This window comes from Pteronotus mesoamericanus, unplaced genomic scaffold (assembly GCF_021234165.1).
Source record: "Pteronotus mesoamericanus isolate MK-2021 breed Mesoamerican mustached bat unplaced genomic scaffold, CSHL_Meso_final contig_347, whole genome shotgun sequence".
Classification (NCBI taxonomy): Eukaryota; Metazoa; Chordata; class Mammalia; order Chiroptera; family Mormoopidae; genus Pteronotus; species Pteronotus mesoamericanus.
The window spans coordinates 10,775,711-10,799,132 of record NW_026555137.1 but is presented as its reverse complement, the minus strand read 5'-3'; the positions used below and the strand labels follow the sequence as shown (position 1 = coordinate 10,799,132).

At 40.2% G+C, this 23,422-nt stretch overlaps 1 protein-coding gene across 5 annotated transcripts in view; it reads left to right on the top strand.

The window, feature by feature from the left end:
• The window catches only part of ENAH (ENAH actin regulator), a 101,005-nt gene that overhangs the window by 69,618 nt on the left and 7,965 nt on the right, over positions 1-23,422 (top strand). For 2 of the 5 annotated variants that reach the window (XM_054576649.1, XM_054576647.1), the window contains 9 exons: positions 80-164; positions 7,891-8,186; positions 9,391-10,185; positions 12,213-12,514; positions 13,470-13,615; positions 13,775-13,832; positions 14,585-14,633; positions 18,384-18,450; positions 21,366-21,428. In XM_054576649.1, coding sequence (XP_054432624.1) covers positions 80-164; positions 7,891-8,186; positions 9,391-10,185; positions 12,213-12,514; positions 13,470-13,615; positions 13,775-13,832; positions 14,585-14,633; positions 18,384-18,450; positions 21,366-21,428 — 1,861 coding nt within the window. The remainder of the gene's footprint in view (positions 1-79; positions 165-7,890; positions 8,187-9,390; positions 10,186-12,212; positions 12,515-13,469; positions 13,616-13,774; positions 13,833-14,584; positions 14,634-18,383; positions 18,451-21,365; positions 21,429-23,422) is intronic. The other 3 variants (XM_054576651.1, XM_054576652.1, XM_054576650.1) reach the window with 3 other exon arrangements.

Sequence of the window (23,422 nt, the reverse complement as noted above, 5' to 3'; positions counted from 1 at the left end):
ATGTTTTCCTCATGGTTTTATCTGTAGCCAGCTACATATCAAGGGAGTGCTCATCTGTAATGTTCTCCTCCCTTTTTAGGGCCGACATTGCCTAGACAAAACTCACAGCTACCTGCCCAAGTTCAAAATGGCCCCTCACAAGAAGAATTGGAAATTCAAAGAAGGTAAATTTCGTAGTTATTGTTTATACTTTTTCATTCTACTCTGGATGACCAAACTATGAACACCCTAATATTGAAAGTAGATTGTCTTGTTAGCCATTTGAAAGTCAGAACTTTTATTGTTATATGATTACGTTTCAGAATCAGCATTAATAAATGAGCAGATTCATGTTATGCTGGGCAAAAGATGTTAATAAAATTTCATAGCTCCTTTTTTTAATAGAAATCATACTCATGTGCATTTAAATATTTTAAACAGCATGTTTGTACTTCAGAGAGTCTTATTTTTATTGTAATTATAAATTAATCAGCTTTTGTGAGGGCTTTCACATGACTAACTAGAAAGTTGAAATAGCTCTGGCCTTTTGTGTAAGACATTGATCTGAGACGGTGCCATTGGGTGTAGTAGTGGAACATGAAATCATTCTGTTTATGGCCATGCTCTTGGTGGAGTGAGATCAAGAACATTGTCTTCATTATTTCAGTGCAGTTTAAAAATATATTTAAAATTATAGTGCAGACTCGTTTAGGTGTATTTTTTTTTTTAATTAACAGAACCTCTGAATGATAAGCTACTTTGCAACAGAGTTGTTTTCTAAAATTCATGTATATTCAGTAACTAAAATTGAGCTAGTCAAACCCAGCGTCCCATTTGAAACAAACGAAGGCTCTCGAGCGATGTTTTAGACCTGTCCCTAGTAGGTCACCCTTGTTCTGGAGAGTTGATAACTGTCGCATGGATGGTTTTTTTCATTTGAGAAGCATTTGTTCCGTGAGAAGCCGCCATTTCTTCTTGAGACCTTTGATTTGGATCTTACATTTGAAACATTCCTTGTATTCTCTATGTTGTCTTAATACATGTGCCATGTTTCCCTGACAAACAGCCAGAGGAATCTCTTGCCATGATTTCATGTTCTCTGCTTTGTTATAAAACTAACTACTTATCTCTTGAGGAAGGCCCTCCAGGAGGCCTTAATAATAATAATAATAATTATTATTATTATTATTATTATTTTCTGTGCCACAGTCTGTATATTCAGGTAGATCACTCCTGAAATAGCCTACAGATTTGGTGAAAATCTGTCTCCCTCTTCTGAGTGATGCTGTCATCAGCAGATTTTGTATATAAAATTAAGTTTCTGTAGAAATAAAGCTTATAAGATAGAATAATTTCAGTTCCCTATTGAGAGTTTTAAACATAGCAGAATAATTCCAAGGGGTAGAAACTGTAAATTGTGTGCACACCCCCGCCCCCAGCGTGCGCGCACACACCCACCCCGGACGGACGGACACACCCACACCCCCACACACACACACCCCGCCCCACCCCAGGAAAGTCATTAATAAAAAATGATCATAGTATTATTGGGACTAACACATTTATAGAAACTAGGAACAGCCAGAAAAAACAAAACAAAACATAATACATAATTTTGGTAAGTAGGGAGAGGGCAAATGATCTAAGACAGTTGCAGTTGCTGGAGGCCAGGACGGTTCAGGGTAGTGGCAGGACCCATGGAGGGACCGCTGACTTGTCACCGGTCACAGGCGGCAGACCCGCTGCACCGAGCGCTGGCTTGCCAAGACCTTGTGGCTCGCAGTGATAGTTGGGAATCAGTACTGAGTGAAGTTTTAGTAACTGTTAAGGGAACTCCATGACTCTTAGATATTTCTCCTCCAATCCAAGTGCCAGTCCTAGCAGGGCTCATCTGGACTTCGGGTTGTTCTGTTGGTCTGTAGGTAGACACTTACGGGCTTGAAAATTAGAGATGTTTACACTTGTTTAGTTGAAAACTATAGGCATTTTGTAGAGTGAAATCCAGATTTCTAAAAAGATGATACGGATTTTTAAATTATTTTCTGTCTATAGTTACGCACAGACTCTTCTTCCTTTTAGGTAAACCTTCCAAACCAGTTTCTTTCTCTTTCAATATTAATTTCATCTCTTCTTTCTCTCTCCACCATTTGTTTTATGTCTCCACAAATCTGCTGGACATGCTGCTTAAATTTCTAGTTTAAACTTTCTACCTTCCTTTCTGTATTCTAGTGTCTCTTCTTTTTGCTAATTTTTCTCTCCCTTTTTGTTCTTTTCTGTACCATATATATTCAGTATATATGGGGACTTTCCCCCAAAACACTTGGAATTTATTTATTAAAAATCACATATTCATTATTTCATGTTTATATGTTGGCCAGCCTCAAAGTCCTCTCCATTTGATGCAATACACCTAGCAAGACGTTTTCTCCACTGCTCAGAACAGGTTTTGAACTCACCGATTTTGTAATGCTTCTACTGTTTTTCGCTTCACCTTTTCCACATTGTCAAAACATTTCTCTTTGAGGATTTTTTTTCATCCTGAGAAACAAACAAAAAAGTCACTGAGGGTGAGATCAGGTGAATAGAGAGGGTGGGGCACAAGGGTCATACTATTTTTGGTCAAAAACTGCTGAACACTCAGTGTGGTGTGGGCGGGTGTGCTCGTAATTCACCCCTCATGAAATGGGCAAAAGTGTTGAGTCTTCAAAAATAAAATTCACTGAGACCAAATGCTGCCTCTCACAGTGATGCCAGCTGGTACACTGATACAGGGGGGCTCCCGGAACACTCACCTGGGGGGGAAGCCTGTACTCCAAGGGCCCTCTGTCCAGAAAATAATTGTGGTTTTTTTTGGGGGGGGTCTCCCCTTGTATGTACAATACTTTTTAACTTTTTTATTTTTAATGAAAGTAAAATTGAGTTGATAAAACATTTACTGTAGATGGTAAATCTTACTAGTCCAATATCTTTTTGTTAGTCCCATGATGATAATGTAGTTTTCTGCTCATATATGTATCATTTCTAATACTGGTTTTTGATTCCAACTGATTAATATTTGGCTTCCTTGACTGACTGTGATGAAAAAACATATTCTGAGAAACATGAGTCAGTCCTGTTAGTTAGCCTCAACATAGAACTTAATGTAGTTAATAGCTATAAATAGCTTGCAAATCACCACTACTACCTGAAAGTTATAAAAGGGAAATAACAGTCTCAACAGAGAGGCAGGAAGCAGAGCAATGAAAGTGTACAGACCTCAGGTCAGCCTGCAGAGGCAGGATGGACCAAAAGTTGACCGCCTTCTCTTGTAAGTATTGTCCCTTGTCTCAGGAACTTTCTAATGGTAAAACTTAATTATATGGTTTAGCTTTATTCATTTTCATTTGTTTGCTAATAGAGACATGAAATGTCCACATTTTATGATCAAACATAATTACTGTTTTGTTTTCTGACAAATGTCAGTAATATCAGAGTGTTACTGAATGTTACCAACCGAGAACATCCTTCCTAGTCTGCCCTCCTTCTTCAGTATGTCAAAATTTAAATCACTCTTTACTTCCCTAACACTGGTTAGTATAGGTAAGGCTGAATGAAATACAGCTTTCAATTTTGTTACTTATATTTTGCTTGCTTTAAAACATCACTCTTTGAGTCAACATAAAGTAAGTATGTGTTTGAATATATTCAAAAGCTATTAATCTCCTGGGCCAGTGCTTTGTATATCTCTGTATACGGGGACACCTCTTTTGGGGGAGAGATAGATATTTGGTTGGTGGGGGAAACTATTTCTCATACTGTTTTTAAAATGTTCTTGGCTATACTTTTGGTCATCACCACTGCAGTTGTTTCTGAGAAAATATATGTATATATTTCAAATTATTTTACAATGAATATCCTCACTTCAAAGAAAAAGTAGTCTGCTAGAGTTTTTCCCTAGTTCAGAATTAGGGCTCTTGTATTCCAAAAAGTCCTCAGATGATTCTCCTGGGCAGGGCAAAAGGCAGGGTCACAGGGGTGCTATTTTCCGTACGAACAACTGCACTGTAGACAGAGCTCTAGGAAGGGGAATCTTACGTGCATGTCCAGGCCGTGAGTTGGCAGTGGTTTTTTCTAAGAAAAAGCAGAACTTATACATTTGTAACCTGTCCAATAAACATCTATACAAATTCCTGCTTTAGAGGACAATGAAAGTCGGAAGATTTATGTACCACCCAGTTTAGGTGGGATGGATACCACAGATTTGTAAACCTGAACTTTTCTGTTTGACAGACTACTTTGGGAAATAGAGTTAGATGTGCTCTTTTTTTTTTTTTTTTTTTTTTAACCCCCTTTTTTACTGAGCAGGCTAAAATTAGCTAGGACTCAGAACACTTTTCTTTCTTACCTCAAACCAAGAAAATAAACAGCAGGATCTCCTGCAGCTGCCTGAGCTGTGTACATCAGTCATCTGCTGAGGAACTTGGGGAATCTTCGCAATTGTGTTCTTTCCTTACTTCAGCGGATGCTCTGCCTTTTACAGACTGAAAACCCTAGACTATTACGACATATGGAACAGTCTTCTCAAGGCAGGACACCTTTCGTTATAAATGCCATCATTCATAATTCTTTCAGATTCACTTCACTCATATCTGGCCATCTTCTGCTTGTGACTTCCATTTCCTTTTTTGTGTTAAAAGTGTTGTATTGCTTAGCAAAGCAGCCATTAACCTGGGCATAAAAAACAAAAACTAACAACTTGAGTAAGAAATGAGATGTAGTCTTAGAATACTATGTGGTCCAGCTGTGAATAATATTTACATTATCCCTTGAACAACAAACTGAATATTGATTTAATCGGCAGAAATCAGCGTTCTCCTGTGACTACCGGGAAAAGCTTGTGTGTGATGAGGGAGTTGGAAAAGATGTTCTCATTAGAAAGTCAGTATATAATATCTAAAGGTAAAACATAAGACACGTCCAGAGAGCTGACAGTAATCGTCTTTGATGTGTTGGAAATGAGTGGGATGGTTGGAGGGATGAACTGCTGGTTTTGTCACAAGTTTTAAACATTAGGTGCTTATATTATTTTAATAAAATTAAAATGTGAGAGGCGGCACAGAGATACAAACCGACCTAGTAACTTGGATCTTTTCATCACTGATGTCTTCGTGCAGCTATTAGTCATCTAAAGTGAAGCACTTTTCCTGAGCTTCTGTATTCAGATATATTCTAATTAGAAAAATATGGGTGTATCGTTTGCCTTTGGACCCAATAGATTGCTCGGAGTATTACATTTAAAATGCCCTTTTTAAAGAACACATGTTGAATGTTTTCCATTTCATATAAGACCTAGCTGAGTTTATTCATTAGATGCAGGTTATTAAAAAACAATAACTGACGTTCTCTGTCCAGTTTATTTTTAAAAACATTCTTGTGAATACACCTAGTTTCTTGCCCTCATCCCTGCAGTGGTTTTGTCACCGCTCAGAGACTTGGTAGCGTGGCGGAATCAGCACTGCATCCTGAGAATCTGGCTTGATTGTTCAGTAGCCAGTCGCCTAAACAGCTGCTGCTCCCGATAAGCACTGCCGTGGGGTTCTTCTGGTTCTCTCTTGCAGTTATTGTTAAGTGTGGCGATCTGTCCAGAGAGAGGCTTTGTGTTTCTGTGAGAGAAGTGGGATTAATTTACTTAGGTGGACTTTTCCTTTGTTTTATAGTCAGTTTAGGAAACATGAATGGGAGAGACTGCTGGAAAGGCCTTACTGGTTTATGGATGCTGCTGGGAGGAGCAAAGGAGAGCATATATGTTCTATCGCTTAGCTCTGCCTGTAAGCCAAACCCGGCTAGTTTGTGAGCCAGGCCAGGGAAAGTCCCAGTTTGAAATTTTTAAATCATTATTATTATAGCTCACATTTATCAAGTGGTCTTATGTTGCAGGAACTTTTTAAAGGGGTTTTAAGGCCTTGCCTCACTTCATCTTCCTCACAGTGCTACAAAATAAATATATTTTGTGGAGGATGAGGATAACTCTTTATCTTTTTAATTTTTTGGAACGTTAACTTCTTTAAGCAAGAATATCGTTTAGATCCAGATGGGAACTTGGGGGACATTTTATTGTTCTTTTACACATGTGTATGGAAGGCAGTAAGCAAACTGTGTGTTTTAGAGCCACATACATAGGTCTCTGCAAGTTTTTAATATAAGGAGAATAGTAAGGATGGACGGGGTGCTCTTTACTAGGTACTAAAGTATGTACGTATCAGGTATCAGAGGACCAAGATACTGGTGCCGTATTAGACAAACAGACCTATGAACAAAAACGTCCTGGAAGTTCAGAAGCTGTCAGCACACACGTGTATAAAGGTGCCGTCTTAAATCGGGCCTGTCAGCTGTAGAGCAAGTGGTGTGTGAGGTAGCGTACTGCTTCACACCTCAAACTCAAGGTGAATTTCACGTGAACTAAGGATTTCATTGAAAAAAAAAAAAAAAAGTACTAAAAGAAGGGCTGGTGCAAGAGAGCTGCCTAACAAGAGCATTCAAGGCAGATCCCAGAAGGGAATTCTACCACTAGATTTCTACATGGAGATTAAAAGCCGTGGTACAAAGCAAAATGCATCTTTTCACTTAACAAATAATGTGTCAGTAGCGATCCTTAAGATGCGGTTTAAAAAGGGTTCAAAGGGGAATGAATACTACTACTAGATTTCGACATGAAGATTAAAAGTTATATTACAAAACAAAACATCTTTCACTTAGCAAGTAAGGTGTCAATAGTGATCCTTAAGATGTGGTTAAAAAAAGGATTCAAAGGGGAATGAAGATAAAGCGTTTATTGCAGTCAGTAATAGTAACAGTATTAGACTAACACGTTCGGCTGTCGGTGACTGCTTAAACTGTGGACAGGTCAACAATAGAACACTGTGCGGTCGTGAAAAGTAAAGATGCAAAACTGTGCTTAGTGCCTTAGACTACCTTTTGTAGTACATTAAGTGGGAGAGAAGAAAACAGATTTGAGAATGGTAGGTAAATATTATTCTATTTTATTTGTTTTTTAAAAGTTTATGTATTTACAGAAGGAAAAGTCTGCAAGTATGAATGCCAACATGTTAATGATAGTTTGTCTGGATATGAGACTTACGTTGCCTTAAACTTTATTTCTTCTTACTTAACTCAGGGGTTTGGTTTTGTTTTTCATTTAGGAAGCTTTGTTCAAGCTATTCCTATGGTCAGCTATTGTATTTTCTAAAGTGATAATGCATTACTTGTACAATGAAGTTTTAGGGTCATGTTTTAGAAAGGAAATTAAAATTGAGGATTTTTTTATCGATTAAATAATGCCTTGGTTATTAAAATTATATATAGTCAGCTATTTGGAAAATTCATTCATCGGCAATATTTTATTCATAAAAAGTACAGAATAAAACGAGATATTTTGCCCTGACTGGTGTGGCTCATTTGGTTGGATGCTGCCCTACAAAGCTAAAGGTTGCTAGTTCGATTCCTGGCCAGGGCAAGTGCCTGGTTTGTGGGTCCCGTCCCCAGTAGGGGTGTGTGTGAGAGGCAACCAGTTGGGTGTTTCTCTCACACATCAATGTTACTCTCCCACTCTTCGTCCCTTCTCCCTCTCTAAAAATAAATAAATAAAATATTTTTTAAAAAGCTAACTTTTAAAAAAAAGAGACAGCTTAATGTGCTGAGGCAGTCAGTCAAAACTGATCCTATTAAGAGAAATTATTTTCATTTATATGAAACTCGTAGGTCATCTCTATTCAAAGTAGCCCTTCAGTGGGGGAGAGATGTTGATTACATGTGCCATGTGGCTTTGTATTTGAATCAGAAATGAGGTTCATGTAGGTTCATTGTGAAAGAAACGAATTTTCACGATGAGTAGCCAGAGATGCATATTTTAAAATATTTTGTTTACAATTTCAGGCAACTTCAAGAACAGCAACGACAGAAGGAGCTGGAGCGGGAAAGGCTGGAGAGAGAAAGGATGGAAAGGGAGCGGCTGGAGAGGGAGCGGTCCGAGAGGGAGAGGCTGGAACGGGAGCGCCTGGAGCAGGAGCAGCTGGAGCGCGAGCGGCTGGAGCGGGTGGAGCGGGAGCGCGAGCGGCAGGAGAGGTTGGAGCGCGAGCGGCAGGAGCGGGAGCGGCTGGAGCGTGAGCGGCAGGAGCAGCTGGAGCGGGAGCAGCTGGAGTGGGAGCGGGAGCGGAGAATATCCAGCACTGGTAAGACACTGGCATGCTGTTCCGTGGGCTTGGCATCCGAGCTGGGAGGGTGGATGGCGTTTGGTGGAGCCCTGTATTAGAGCGTTTCACACTTGAGTTGGTCGGGGTGGAGCAGTAGATCGGAAATTATGAAAAAGTTCATAAAGCAACAATTGCTACTTTAACATTTTCTTTTTATTTCTCTCTATTGCTTTTATTGCTTGGAGACTTAAAGAAAGCTCTTGGAAGTTTTTATTCTGGCATTCTAACTCGTCTAACTGCCTATAAATTGGCTATAAAGTATAAGTGTTTTTATGAATTTTTTTATATTGGAGGAACTTGGACTATATTTCCCTTTTGAGGTTTGCTTAAATTGTCTTGACTGCCTGAGTATTAGAATGCCGTTCAGCAAGACATTTGCCTAATTGTTTCCTCAGTTTTCGAAGGAGGAATTGAAAACAGTAGGTGAAAAATAGCTTCTCTAAAACCGACTAGTTATTTCAATATATTTTTTAGTATTGTGAAAATTTCTAAATGATGAAATTTATTGAGAGACCCACGGATTAAAAGATGACTGAAAGCTTGAGGTCTTTTGACATTGATTGAAATGAACATTTATTATAGGACTTCAGAATTAGTTTTTATTCCATATGGCCTATACGAAAAGTCGCAGTGTAGGCTGGTTAAGTATCAGTTGACTGGTTTGTTGTTTGAGTTAATTTTTTGCCTTTACCTCCCTAATTATTTTTTGGGGTTATGGCCAACAAAACAAAACTTTTCCACAAATAGACATTGAATTGGGGGGTTCCTAGTTCTTTATCATAAACATTTGCCAGTTTGGCTATTTGTTGTTTTTTAAAAAAAACAGCGGAACTTAATCTTCTGTTTGTGGCCTTTATTCGTATAATCTTTTGGTGGACTAAATAAGGAAAAGTAAGACTACAGGTACTGTGTTTTCCTTGTAAAGGATAAGCTAATCAGTTTAACTTATCAGTCTACCTATTAGATAGAAAGAAAACTAATTTCATTCTCTCTGGATCTCAAAAACGTGTTTATGAGTATTCTCAGGTGGAATCAGTTATTTGCACACGTGCCTGATTCTCTGTACTAACTGTAGTCTACTTTTATACATTTTGTCTGAATGCTGGTTTTGTGGCTTTACTAGCTCCCTTTTTCTCTCTCCTTTTTTATCCTGTCTTTGCTGCTGCTTTCCACCTCTGTCCAGCGCCACCTTCCGACAGCTCCCTGTATAGCGCTCCACTTCCCGAGTATGCCAGTTGCCAGCCTCCTCCGGCACCTCCTCCATCACACGCTAAAGTCATCTCCGCTGCAGTGTCAGAGGCCACTCCTGATTACGCTGTAGTGACCGCTTTGCCACCTACTTCCACACCCCCCACACCACCACTGCGACACTCAGCGACACGTTTTGCAACCTCCTTAGGGTCAGCCTTCCACCCCGTCCTTCCCCATTACGCTACAGCTCCTCGTCCTCTGCACAAAAGCTCTCGGCCTTCTTCTCCTGTGAACGCACCCTCTTCTCAGCCTCCTGCTGCGAAGCCCTGTGCCTGGTCTCCTTCCAGTTTCTCGCCCCTCCCTCCGTCTCCTCCAGTAATGATCAGCAGCCCCCCTGGCAAAGCTGCTGGTCCGAGGCCTGTCCTCCCTGTCTGTGTTTCTTCTCCTGTGCCCCAAATGCCTCCATCACCAACAGCACCCACTGGGCTGCTGGACTCTGTCACACACCCAGTGTCTCCGCCGCCTACCTCAGGGCCAGCGCCGCCGCCGCCGCCGCCTCCACTGCCTCCCCTCGCGCCACTGTCACACTGTGGACCTCAAGCTTCTCCTCCTCCAAGCACCCCTGTTGCCTCAACTCCCTCATCCAAGCCTAGTGTTCTCCCTTCTCCCTCTGCAGCTGCCCCTGCCTCTGTGGAGACTCCTCTAAACTCTGTGCTGGGAGACTCCTCTGCTTCTGAGCCAGGCTTGCAGGCAGCCGCTCAGCCGGCCGAGACTCCAGCCCCACCGGGTAAGGCTCCGTTATTGCTGCTCACAGCCGGTCACTTGGACGTGTCCCATGTCGACATCTGGTGGACTCGCCAGAAGAACGGGGGGCGGGGGTTGAGAGCTGAACATCGTTATGCCATAGCACCATATTTTTTCTAGTGTACAGAATTAGAGTGGCTTTCTTTTCTGTTGCATTAATCGTATTGGGAGGATGAAGGGGAGGAATTTCCGCATTGAACTGGATTTTGGTATCTTCGGCAGGGTCACCATTGGAGGTGTTTTCCAGTATTTAAAGGTGTCCTTAATACATTACTTTTCAATTTCACTGAGGAACTATTACATGGCATACTTGAGCTACACAATACGTACATGCTCTGACTTGTCTCCCCTTCATTTCTGTAAAACTTAGAGTATATTTGGTGCCCAGCTGTAGTCATTACATATGTCACCCTCGTGTCTCCTCTGCAGCAGTTCCAATCTGGGACCCTGTTCCACTCTGGTCTTTCTTTCCTGCCTGGAGCTTCCCATATTGGCCTCCCAGGGGCGGCGCTCCTCAGCCCTGTGGAGCAGCCAGGGGCGGCAGGGCGGGCGGGCGGGCATGGATGGCAGGCTTGGTATCTGCCCCGAAGGGTTCCAGGGTCCAGAATTACAAGAAGTAGTGGGCAAAAGAGATAGTTGAGAGAGAATAGCAGCTTCTATAGTTATTCCTTCCCCCATTCCCTCCCCCCCTTGCCTGGACCTTGCTGTCATGGTAACATACTCCTAAGTAGGGATTATTTGTAAGTAGAGAAGGACCTAGCTCCGTATGTAAATAAGAAGATGCTTAGCAACCCTCCCCCCTTTTTTTTAGAAATAGGATTCCGCAGGAATTACAGGAGGGAATAGGACAACAAGTTGGTGCTACAAAGAAACAGTGTTATATTCTGGATTTAAACATGGCTCTTTTAAAAACTCTTAGTTCTTAAGATAAGGCTCATTACTGCTCTGTATGCATTTTTCTTGTTGACTTCTCACATTTGCATACACGTCGAGTCAAAATTCTAGTTTAGTATCAATGTGGCAGTCATGCTGGACAGGCAAGAGAGGCACAGTTATTAGCCCGACAGCCACTCCTGGAAGATTGACAGCCTAGGCTCAGCACTCTTCTGGAAGCAATTTTTGTTTTCAGCTTGTGGAACTATTCAAAGGTAGCAGTTTCCAAAGCTGTACCCCTCAGTATGCAAATAGCATTTTATTTGTCCTAAAACACCCTTTTTTTAGCCTAAAGGAAGGGAGCACCTACTAGTTGTATTTTCCGATACAAGTTCTTCTTCACTCCGTGATTTTAGAAGAGTTGGACATTTTCCTCTTACCTTGTCTTCTAGCCTAAAAACACCTCTGTGCTTCAACTTCTGCGTCACGTAATGATTTCTGGTTGTTACTTTGAGGTTTTCCATTGTAGAGATTCCTTAACTTCAGTGATTCTTGATTCTCGCTACACACTGGAGTTCAAGTGTAATGACTTGAGATGTGGATGCCTGGGACCCACCACCCTTGATGTTCTCAGTCCAGCCCCTTTGGCTGCCTGTAAACAAAGAAGTACATGTTTTCTCTATTGTAGAATTTATTGTCACAACACTTAGGGTTTACACAGATTATCCGGGGTTTGCTATTTCAAACAGTACTAACTGCCATCATATACAGTAGTTTGTTTCTTCCGGGATACTACCTCTCTTCCAAATTTCATAAGCCTTTATTTTGTTTATTTACTAAATCCCCACAAACAAAAAAATTCTGATTGTTAGATGATCTGTTGCATAGTTCTGTTAATAAAGCTCTAACATTAAAGTAAGTAGTTGTACACTAAAACCAAAGTGTACAACTACTTACTTTAATGTTAGCATCTGACCTAGACTTTCACCATTATGATAAATCAAACTCATTAATAATAAGTAGTAAATGTTTGAGTCACCCATTAAGTTTAGCGTGCCATTCTGCCCGCAGTTCCATGGAAGGTACTGCCATTCAGCTCTGTTGTTGATGGTCTCGTTTAACATTTCTTTCTCTCAGGCATTGTCTTGGGACCACCTGCACCTCCACCCCCTCCTCCACTCCCACCAGGTCCTGCCCAGGCTCCAGGGGCACTTCCTCCTCCCCCAGGACCCCCTCCTCCTCCTCCACTTCCGTCCTCAGGGCCTCCCCCACCCCCTCCTCCACCCCCCCTTCCGAACCAGGTACCCCCTCCTCCCCCGCCTCCTGCTCCTCCCCTCCCTGCTTCTGGATTTTTTGCCGGATCCACGTCAGAAGACAATCGCCCCTTAACTGGACTGGCAGCTGCCATTGCTGGAGCAAAACTTAGGAAAGTGTCACGGGTAAATGCGTTTCCAAATTACTGTATTTTTGTGTATGTCTTATTCTTGCTCGATATCTAAAATACTGAATTTACTGCGCTCTAATTTTATGAATCCTATGTTAATTTAAATTCATTGAAAAATTGAAAAGATTCTTAAAAACTGAAAGAATTTAAATTTAGGGAAAAGTTGCAAGAATAATAGAATTTCTGTAAACCCAACAGCCAAACTTACCAGTTAATATTTTATTATATTTCCTTTATTCTTTTCACTGTGTGCATTTCCTTCTGCATGAATACACACACACACTTTACTTTTGTCTGAAATGAGAAACCCCTGTTTCCCGAAATACTTCATTGTGTTTTTTGTAAGAACAAGGACATTCACCTACATGGCCACAGTGTAATTATCAAAGTCAGGCAACTTTATTGATAGAATACTGTAATCTACAACTCTATTCCAGTTTCATCTATTGTCCAATAATGTCTTTCATGGCAAATTTTTTCAAGTCCAGGATCAGTCATTATTTTTAACTGCAGTGTCTCTTTAATTCACTTTAATTTGTAACAATTCCTCAGTCTTTCGTGATGCTGACATTTTTGAAGACTGTAAAACCATGTTTTGTAGTTCATTCTTCAGTTTGTTTTATCTGATGTTTCCTCCGAATTAGAATCAGGCTGTGCATTTTGGGGGCAGATTATGCATTTTTTACCCCCCGAGTCGTGTGTCCTTTTCAGGACACCACGCCCAGGAGTCTGTGGCGCAGTGTTACGCGCCATTGGTGACGGTGCCTCTGAGGAAACTTCTATTATGTAACAAGGCCAGTGCTTTTCACCCTGCTGGTTCCTAAGAAGGTTTAAAATAGAGGGTTTTATTGAAATCAATGCTGATATAGTCTTCTGTTTTGAATGTAATGTGGTAATAAACACAGTATCGTTTGACATAGGAGTTTATTATGCATGTATGTTTCATTAAGATGGAGGATGGCTCCTTCCCAAGTGGGGGCAATGCCGTTGGTGTGAACTCGGCCTCATCCAAATCAGACGCAGGTCGTGGAAACGGACCCCTCCCTCTAGGGGGTAGCGGTTTAATGGAGGAAATGAGTGCCCTTCTGGCCAGGAGGTGAGTGAGGAAGTCTGTGCATGTGCTCAGAGTTCAGGGTTTTTTCTTAATTTTTTTCCAAAATATAATTTAACTAGATGCAGTTCTTCCCTTTTAGAATAGTTTTTATACTAAGTTAGATTATTTTTTTTTTTTAAATCTGATTTACCTTCTTTTTAGGAGAAGAATTGCTGAAAAGGGATCAACAATAGAAACAGAACAAAAAGAGGACAAAAATGTAAGTTAATAGTCTACGCACCTGGATGTGTGAGGCTTAAGCATAGCTCTTTCAGGAAATCGTGTAAAAGATTGGTTTGAACTTACCAATTGCGTGGTTTTTTTACTCTTCAGATGTTAAAAACAGCTTGTTATGAGTATTATTTATAATTTTTAATGACATTCCTAGGAAAACATGGAGCTCTGAGGAAAAGCCCTAAGTTCAGGCCTACAGCATTTAAATCTTTACCCAAATCTATCGTTAAATGAGTGAATGATCTTTTACTTAGGCTTTTTTTTTTTTTTTGGTTTTGGCTTTTCCTCTTAGAACCTCCATTTCCTTGTATTTAAAATGAAAGACTAAGATTGAATCAGCAGTTTTCAAATGTGTCCCCTGAGAGCCTTGTGGTTATTAGCTATTCCCTCCTCCCCAGTTAGGCTGGGCAAACTCGGCCTTACCTGCTCCATAGGCTGGTGTTGAATGAATGGTAGAGTTGCTTTTGCTGCTCCGTTGGGCCTCTGTGATGGCATCCCTCCAGCCTGTCTCCTCCGTCTGGCCTGATGGCATTGGCTAGTGCCGTTGTCAGCGAGAACACTTGAGGCGAGGAGTTACGGGGATACAGGACGGGGAGATGCTGGGAAGGTGAGAGAAGGAAGAGTCTCAGATCGATGAAAGAAAAGGTGGGAAACAGCAGAAGGGTTATTGGAAATGGAAGTATAAACACTATGTACGACGGGTTTGTGATATTTTAATATTTATTTCTTTGTGTTTAGGAAGATTCAGAGCCCATACCTTCTAAGGCCTCTTCAACGAGTACACCTGGTAAGTTCAAGCGATATATTTTAACCTTTATAAACTTACTCTGTATAGTAATACTCCCGGTTTCCCCATGGTTGATCCAAGTGACTGCTTGGTCACTAAAATGTTAAAGCTTTTGCTCACACTTGAAACCACTGACTTTTTCCCTCTGCCCTTTGTTATCCCAGAAGCAGATGAAGCAGTTGTTAATTTCTTCTTGATATTAAGAGACACTTTAAAACCCCAAGTTTTTCTCTGATAAATCTTTCTTTGAAAATCATTTTTACACATTTTCTGTTTATCATTGACCATGATTTGAGGTTATTCACTAAACCAAAGGAGATACATCAGCGGATGAATGGAAAGTATTTTTAATAACTGGTTCCTAAAGGTAAAGATTGAGCATGTTAGCTAGTTAAGCCTCTTAGGAAACATTCTCATATTGAGAAAGTTGTCATTTTAACCATGCACATGGCTAATAGTGATCATCAAGGAAATAAAGCTTCTAATTTGTAAGGGAAACAGTTTTTTTAAACTTTTGGGAAACATTCTTGAATTTAGTGAAATTTTTGACATTGAGAACCCTCAGGCATAGACTGTATTACTGCACTAAGAATATTAACAAAATACATTTCACTGGAGATACTTGATGAGTACTGTACCCATGATGGGACTATGAAATTGTTACATAGTCACAGGTCAGTTCTGCATATTTGACTAAAAGATTAGGGCATAGACTAGCCCCTGCTTTATCTAATTTGGAAGCAACATAAATTTGAGGATTTTGATTAATTCATTTCTAGAATGAGCCATAGGAAACCATTGTAGAGAAATCTCTATATTAATTCTTACCTACATATTTTGATTTAGAGACTACCAGTGCCTCTAAATCCCACTTTTTAGAAAACATACTTTTGTTTTTGTTTTTATGATTATAACCTATTTGTAAGAAAACAATCCCTCTCACTGTTGAGGTGACCTTTCAGCAGTCTGACCACTGTGTTATAATTGACACTGACTTGGTGAGCTGTTTTCCCTCCGTGCTTCCTTTTTTTCCTCTGATTAGGATTCAGTCAGTTTGCATTATCTTCGTTAAAAATGACCTGCTTCTTGACCCACTTATTTTAGCTGTATCTTTCTTTTATAAGCCAAAATTAATTATGTATACTGTTATTAATTCCATAAATATTTAAAAACTCAACTATAATTTAGGGTCACAGAACCTTTTAAAATTGGAAAAGAGTAGGAACCCTCTCCTCAGGAGGGAAAATCATATTTTTATACAGATTTGCTCATAATTTCAAAAGTCTTGTGAGTTTCCTGAAGGTTATCCATAGGTCCCAAGGTAACAACTCTTTGTGTACCATATATCCCCTTATTGAAAATATGGAAAACTACAGCATGGATTTTCCATGTGTTTTGTGTGTTTGCACATGTGCACCATGCGTATTAAATCAGGGATTCATTCGGAGGGATTGGGGCTTTTTCTTCCACTTGTTTAATTTAGGATTTTTTTTTTTTTAATTGGTGTTGTGCCAGACACTTCACAGGCCGAAAAGCCTGAGCACCAGCTGGGAAGATAAGACCCCAAAACACACAAAAAGTTAACCTTTTACAACCACATGTTGAATCTTAAATAATGTGTCAGAGAGGGAGGGCATTGCATCGTTTGGAGTCACCTGGCTCATCTCTGGAGAAAATGACATTTTACTCTGCGCTGGGGGCTGTTTTGTTTGGCTGCAGTGGAGGGGGTGATGCTGCGCAGGCAGTGAGCTGGAGGTGGGCAGGGAGAGCCCCGCCCGCCGAGAGTGGAGCGTTCCTCCTGTGGCGGACGGCGGGGAAAGGTCGGAAAAGGGAGTTAGAACCGAAATGTCGAAGCCTTTCGGTGAAAAGATCAGGAGTTTAGTCCTGGCTGGGCTCCTCGGTGGGAGTGTTGTCCCCATGCGCCAGCATTTCAGGTTCAATCCCCAGTCTGGGCGTGTGCAAGAATCAGCCAGTGACTGCATCAGTAAGTGGAACAACAAAAATTCTCTCCCTCTCTCTCCTCTTCCCTTCTTGTCCCTCTGTCTCTCTGAAATTAATTTAAAAAGGAAAAAAAAGATCAGGAGTTTAGACTTAATCCTGCAAGGAGTGGGTTGACTGTTTTAGGAACGATAGAAGTGGCAGCAGCGAGCAGCGTGACACCGAAATCTGGGGCAGTGCGGGGCGCAGGATAGGAAACCGGCTCGGCCAGGGTCCAGCGTGCTTCCAGAGACCTTCTGTAGGCGGTCCAGCCGGCGCCTCCTCCTGAAACCAACCTGGGGTCCCCTGGAGGGAGGGCCGCCTCTCTGTCCGCACAGCTGAACTGAAGCTCGTCCTCAAAGCCAGAGGAGCCCTTTTAAGATTAAAAGGTGACTTGGCTGAGAAAGACCTCGGCCAACTGTAGCATATTTCTTCATCTCTCCATGCGTGTCTTCTTTGGTGACAGTGTCCTGATGACCATCCCCCTGCTCGTCCAGTTGTTTGGCCTTCATTTTTACTCAGAACTTCTCGCTCTTCGCCTACTCTGGCAGATGTCTCTTGGATGAGTTTCTGTCCCTCCTGGACCTTCCCATCTGATTATTTGATGTCTCCTTGTCAACTCTGTGGTGGTCATTTAGAGAATGTGTTAGCTGTTACAACACAAAAGAAGGAATACAAAGTATAATTTAAAATGAAGAGATGGGTGATTGATTGATTGATCGATGAGTAAAGCAAGGTGGGAGGTGACTTAAAGTTTTCACATCTAGATGACTGCAACAGCAATCGAGAACAGAAGCAGTATTTCAAGGAAGAGGTTGGATTTTCTTTTGCACGTGTGTAATTTAAAGAGAGACCAAGCGACTACCTAAGTGAGAATACGTGGATGCCAACTGAGGGGCAGCATTGGAACTTGGGGTTTCCTAGTTAAAAGTGTGCCCTGAGATCATGGCTTATGCTTAGACTTGATTATCATGTGGCCCAGATGCTCTCCCGTGACAGGAGTCTGCTGCTGATCTCAGCCAGTCTGCGAGTGAGGGCAGCGATAGCATTAGTGATTCAGCCCAAATTAGAGCAATGAATCAAAGCGCGGCAGGCTGACCAGTGAGTCGCTGCTTATCTGTTGCGGTAGGAGCTGACAGGGCACTCGTTTACATTTCACTGGAATTGTCTCCGAAGTCCCAAGAATTGGTTTCTTTGAGAATCAAGGAGCTGCAACAGAATTGCATGATTCTGAAATTTATTTTGAATTGTTTGAATAATTTTCCAAGAAGACTATTTGGATTTAGATTAAATATCAGACTTTGAACACATTAAAGATTTTACTTTTTATTTGTTTTTCTTTTAGCACTAAAAATTGTTTAAAATAGTATGGTTCTACTGTTTTAGTCTAATAAACTTAGAGTATCTCTTAATTTAAAATAATGTATACTATTTCTAACAACTTAAAGATGTCCTATTCTTAATTCTGATTATCCTGTCTTTATCAGAGAAGCTTCTTGCCATCCCGTGTATAGAATTATAGTATTTTACATTTAACAGTCTTAAGTGTGTCCCAGGGAAACATGTTACACTTGCCTGTTCTTCTCATTTTAAGTTCTGAAATTGTTCAAATTAGAATCCGAAATTAAAATTTTAATCTGAAATTAAAATTTTCTTATTTACCTGTATTACCATATAAACCTATATAACGATACTTAGTATTTTATTACTTGTTTTACAATAACTCTGGGAGCGTGTAGGATGTTTAGTAACTTCCATTCTTTATTTTTAAAGAACCAACAAGAAAACCCTGGGAAAGAACAAATACAATGAATGGCAGCAAGTCACCTGTTATATCCAGGTACCAATTTATTTTCTAATATTATATTACATTTTTATCTAAAAAAAGTTGACACCTACATTTTTATTGTAGAAACATGGGTGGTAGATTCGAACTTGTACAGTGGAGCAAAAAAAAACAAAACACCTGTATTCCTGCTGCTGTTAGATAAGCACTGTGCTCCTTTGTACTTTTCCTTTTGATTGTCTGAATTCTGCCCCATGCTTATTGCCAGCCAGGTTGTCTGAAATTTAGGTAGCTTTTATTCCTCACAGTTTTTTTTATTTTGAGAGATTCAACACTACAGAAAAGTTGACAGAACAGTACAGTGAACACCTGTATACCCATCCCGAAAATTCACCAGTTACTAACATTTTGCCACATTTGCTTGGACTCTTATCTACACATTCACCCTTTTTTCCCCCTCTGAATAGTTGGAAGGTAATTTGCAAATATTTGTTGCTTCACCTTGAATACGTTCCATGTTTTTTCCTAGGACATTCTCTTACGAAACCCCAGTACAGTTGTCACTCTCAAGAAATTTAACACTGAACAAAATAATATTACAATGCGTAGTATAGTCCCATTTTCCCATTAGTCTGAATGACATCCTGTATTTTGTAAATGTAACTTCTGAAAGAAATGTAACATTTTAAACTGAAAAGCAGCTGGAGAGAAAAGGGTACGCTGTTGATGAGAGAGCAAAATAAAATTTTGAATTTGTAAAGTAGAAGTCTTTTTGCCCTCTCAGTTCAAACTTCTAATTATATCAAGTCAGAAAAAAGAGTACCCAGAAACAGGACTAGTTAATTCATGTCTCTCCAAGTGGCCACGTGTCCGTGGTCAAGGAAGTGCAGTGTTCCTTAGCTAAGCCTACTTTATTAGCAAAACCAAATTTGCATCATAGGTTTTGACCATAGATGAAAATATTTTTTGGCCTACAAGATAGTTTAAAGATCTCCCAGAAACTGAAGCTATTTCGCCTAGAGACTAAAGAGTTTTTTGTCTTTTCTTTCTGAGCTATTTGCCTTATTTTTGCCTCGTAAAGCGCAAACTTGACTCTACTAACAAAGAAAAACACAAGGATGGACCTCGTGGGGCCACAGACCTGCCTGTGTTGGCCTAGATGTAAATTAGCGCTTGTTTCCCTGTGGTTCTCCTGACGGCAGCAGGGTTTGCGGAGGGCGCTGTAGCCTAGGGTCCCCAAAGAAACCGGGCCTGTTGGGACATGTAGATGCTTATAGTTTCTAAAGTGACTGAAAGAAGGTCCAGCAGAAGTAATGCCTGCTTGAGTGTGGCTGGTAGGGTAATGATATGGGTGTAATAATTTACAGTTTTGATTGGAACATTTCACCTAAAATGTCATATCATGTGCTTGAGTGTGATTTTATTGTATTACAGAATTACATGTTTATGATTTTGTAATTAAAAAGGGGTGTTATTTGTGCCAGACCCTGTCTTGGATTTTAGAGGAAAACGCAGGCATTTCTTTTGGTGGATGAGCTTTTTCAGTAGATTGGCGAAATGGCCCACTTCTGCTTCTGCAATGCCTGATCGATGCAGTCTCTGAATGCATGTCTAGTAGTTGTCACGGCCTGTCTTCAGCACAGTAGGAAGCCTCATTTATCACGTACCTATCAGAGCTGTGATGTGCCATTTGTCCTTGGAAGGTGGGGATTGGGACGGGGAGGAAATCTTTCTCCTCTTTGCCACTGCTCTTGCTCCCTGCTTCACGGGTAGGAGGTCCATTGTGAGCTTGCCTGCAGCTAACCCTGAAGTCCTGGTGAGAAAACAGGACAGGAGAGGTTCTCCAAACGGATGATGATGCTCCTCACTGTGTTTGGGTTCATTTAGTGAAGGAAAAACTCTATCCTGAGAGATTTTTCAGATTTTATCTAAAGGAAGTTTAATATACATTCTGAAGCCCGTCATTTAAAATTTATTTTTTTGTAGATCAAGGGAATATTGGTTCTTATAGCCCAGTAGTGCACTGTAATCATGTGTTGACTTGTAGATGGTTTTCCTCTCCTTTCCCAAAGTAGAAATTCTGAAATGCCTAATTATTTCCTGCCCACTCGTACACCTTTTGATAGATTTGATCTAACCACCAGTATGTGTGACGTATGTCTTAAATTTTCACTACAAGCTCTTTTAAACCATAAGCGATTTTAAAGATGTGTTGAAAAGATAAGAACTGTATTCCTTTTCCTCCTCAGTTATCTCCCCTGTCCCTTCTGAAAGCACGTGCGTTGGCTGTTCCGTGTGTTTATGTAGGTGTCACCCTTGAGCAGCGGGAGTGTCCACGGCCCAGTTGTTCAGTGGCGGAGCGGGCTAATACCTGGCACTAACACACAGGAGATGCTGCCTTACACTTACTTATTAAGTGAAGATGTCAGACAGTAGAGTGAGGGCAAGACTGCTATAGTTAAAAATGCTTTAAAACTATGACTGGAATGAAATGTTGGGAAGTTTGGTATTTCTTCCTATGATTTTTAGTAAGAGCTTACAGAGCTTGTATTCAAGATGGAAAAAATGTTCTTTGTATGCCCCTTGAGAAGAGTTAATTTTCTATACTTCAGGCTACGGTGATTCTTACTGTGCTTTTATTTGAGACGATAGCTTTATATTCTAATAGAAATGTCTTTGTGTTTTGATACTTGCTGAATCTTTGTCTTGAAGCCTCACTGTCTGTCATGTATAAAAATAGTGATTTAAACAATTTCTCTGTGTGATTAAGTAAACAGTATCCTCACATAATTAGAGTTACTCTCCAAATACCTTCTGTTGTGTTGGAAAAACTTATTTTAACGTTAATGGACTCCTTTGGTTCTTATTTTGTTTGCTAAGACTAAAAAACCTATAAAATAATAGCATAATGAGAAATATTTTTTAAAGTTCTGTTGTATACCCCTTTAAATGGCTTTTCCCCTTCATAGACGGGATTCTCCAAGGAAAAATCAGATTGTTTTTGACAACAGGTCCTATGATTCATTACACAGGTATCATCCTGATGTGACTTTGTGATTTGAGACTTTTAAATAACATGTTCAGGCTAGGGCTGAGCTTTTTCTACACGGATTGGTAATCACCACAGGGGAGATTTTTAGGAGGATTGACTCTTTTGTGTTCAGCTTTATCTAGAACAGTTTTTAAAAATTCTAAGAGATTTCAATTATAAAAATTAATAGTATTCATTTCCCCACCATCACTTTATAGTTGGATTAGGGTAAATATAAATGGTAAATATGTCAGAAACACTAGAATGGGAATCTGAGGCCACATATATCTGGGCTGTTTGTAGCCTTATACATATGGGACAAAGCTTTTAAAAAGTGGAATACAAGAGCCTATACTGTTAGATACCGGAACATGGGACAGTATTATAACCACAGTTGTGGATAAGTTATTCTTTGAGAGAAATATCTGTTTTCTAGATACTTTGTTGTAAATTGAGTGTCTTTAACAACCGAGCATCTAACATCCTGAACAGATTATTTGTTTCCTAGGATGAGTCCTATTATTCCATTTTTTAATTAAGAAAACCTAAGATATGAACCATGTATTTATTTCTTCATTGAAAAAATTGCAATTAAAAAAAAAAAACCCTCTCAAATGCTTAAGCTATATTGAGAGTTAGTGTGGCAGAATAGGGATGTAAATATTGTGGTACAGCCTAGAGGCAACACTCTCATTATAACATAATAAAAACCTCTGAGAAACCCACATATTTTGTTATCAGTTATGGTGAGAGCCCACAGATCAGGAATAGCCACGATCTGCCCGTGCTGTTGTGCGCATCTGTTTTAAAGAGTACACATCAGGTGCGCTGGAAACGTGCCCTAGGATTGCAGTGCATGGAGGGTGGGTGTCCATGGCCTGAGCAGAGAGTTCCGTAGTCAGACTCTGTTTGGCCAGAGTGTTACCAGCCTAAGTTATTTTCATGCCATTGATGATTAAAATACTTGGTAAGTCTATTTCATCAGCCAGTTAGTTATATCTGCCTAAAATGTTTGTATTACAGTAGTGAAATAGTTGTTTACGCCTTTTTTTTTTTAGATTTTATTTTTACAACCAAAAAACTTTAGTTAGGAAATTTGCTAGTAGATAGAAAAATAGCATCGAACAATGAGGTTTTCTGCTGTAAGTCTCCTCAGTCATCTTGCTGCCTTCACACACAGTGCCTCTGGGGACAATGCTGTTGATAAATCTCTTTTAAGAAGTGGTGATTACGTCTTTCCTTCCGTATGAAAAGTTCCCCCCTGTAGTTAATTATCCTGGTGGCGGTGGTGGCGGTGGTGGGTTGCATGTTAGCATGAATTCAGTTTTTTAGAACTTGCATGTTTCCACAATTATTATATAACAATAATCCTTTCTTGCATTGTTTAGTAAATATTGTTATTTGATAGCATACTGCCTGGTTAAGTAGGGGACAGTCGTTATTCACGTGAATTTAAGGGTATTCATTGTCTAACTTAGGAGAGAATATGCTAGTTGTACCACTTAAATTTGAAAAGTAAAAGAAAAGCACAGTAATCAGCGACTTCATCCTGGTGGGCAGGAGCTGACAGCGCGGGCGCCTGAAATGCACCGTGTGTCAACCTTAAGAACATTTCACTCGACCAGACTCTACACAGAGCACCGTGACCTACGTAATGTGGACCTCACTACATCTTAAGTGACTGTGGCATTAAGTAGTCTCCTCAGTAAAGGAAAAAAGTGTATCCCCCCTCACAAGAAGGAAAGAAATGTGTCGTATAAACCTTCTTACCCCCACGGTGCCTCCGTCCGTGGTTACTGGGTGAAGTTTTCTGAAAGTTATTTTCTTCGTTCATATAAGCATATGCAGATCTCTAATACAATATAATTGGCTGACTTGCTTCACAACAACCTTGTAAGCAGTCGTATGTTTGATGTTACAGTAAATTAACTCAATATTTCATCTCTGCAAACAGTGCTTATGGGTTTGAGGTACCAACATGCCTCGTAAGAATGA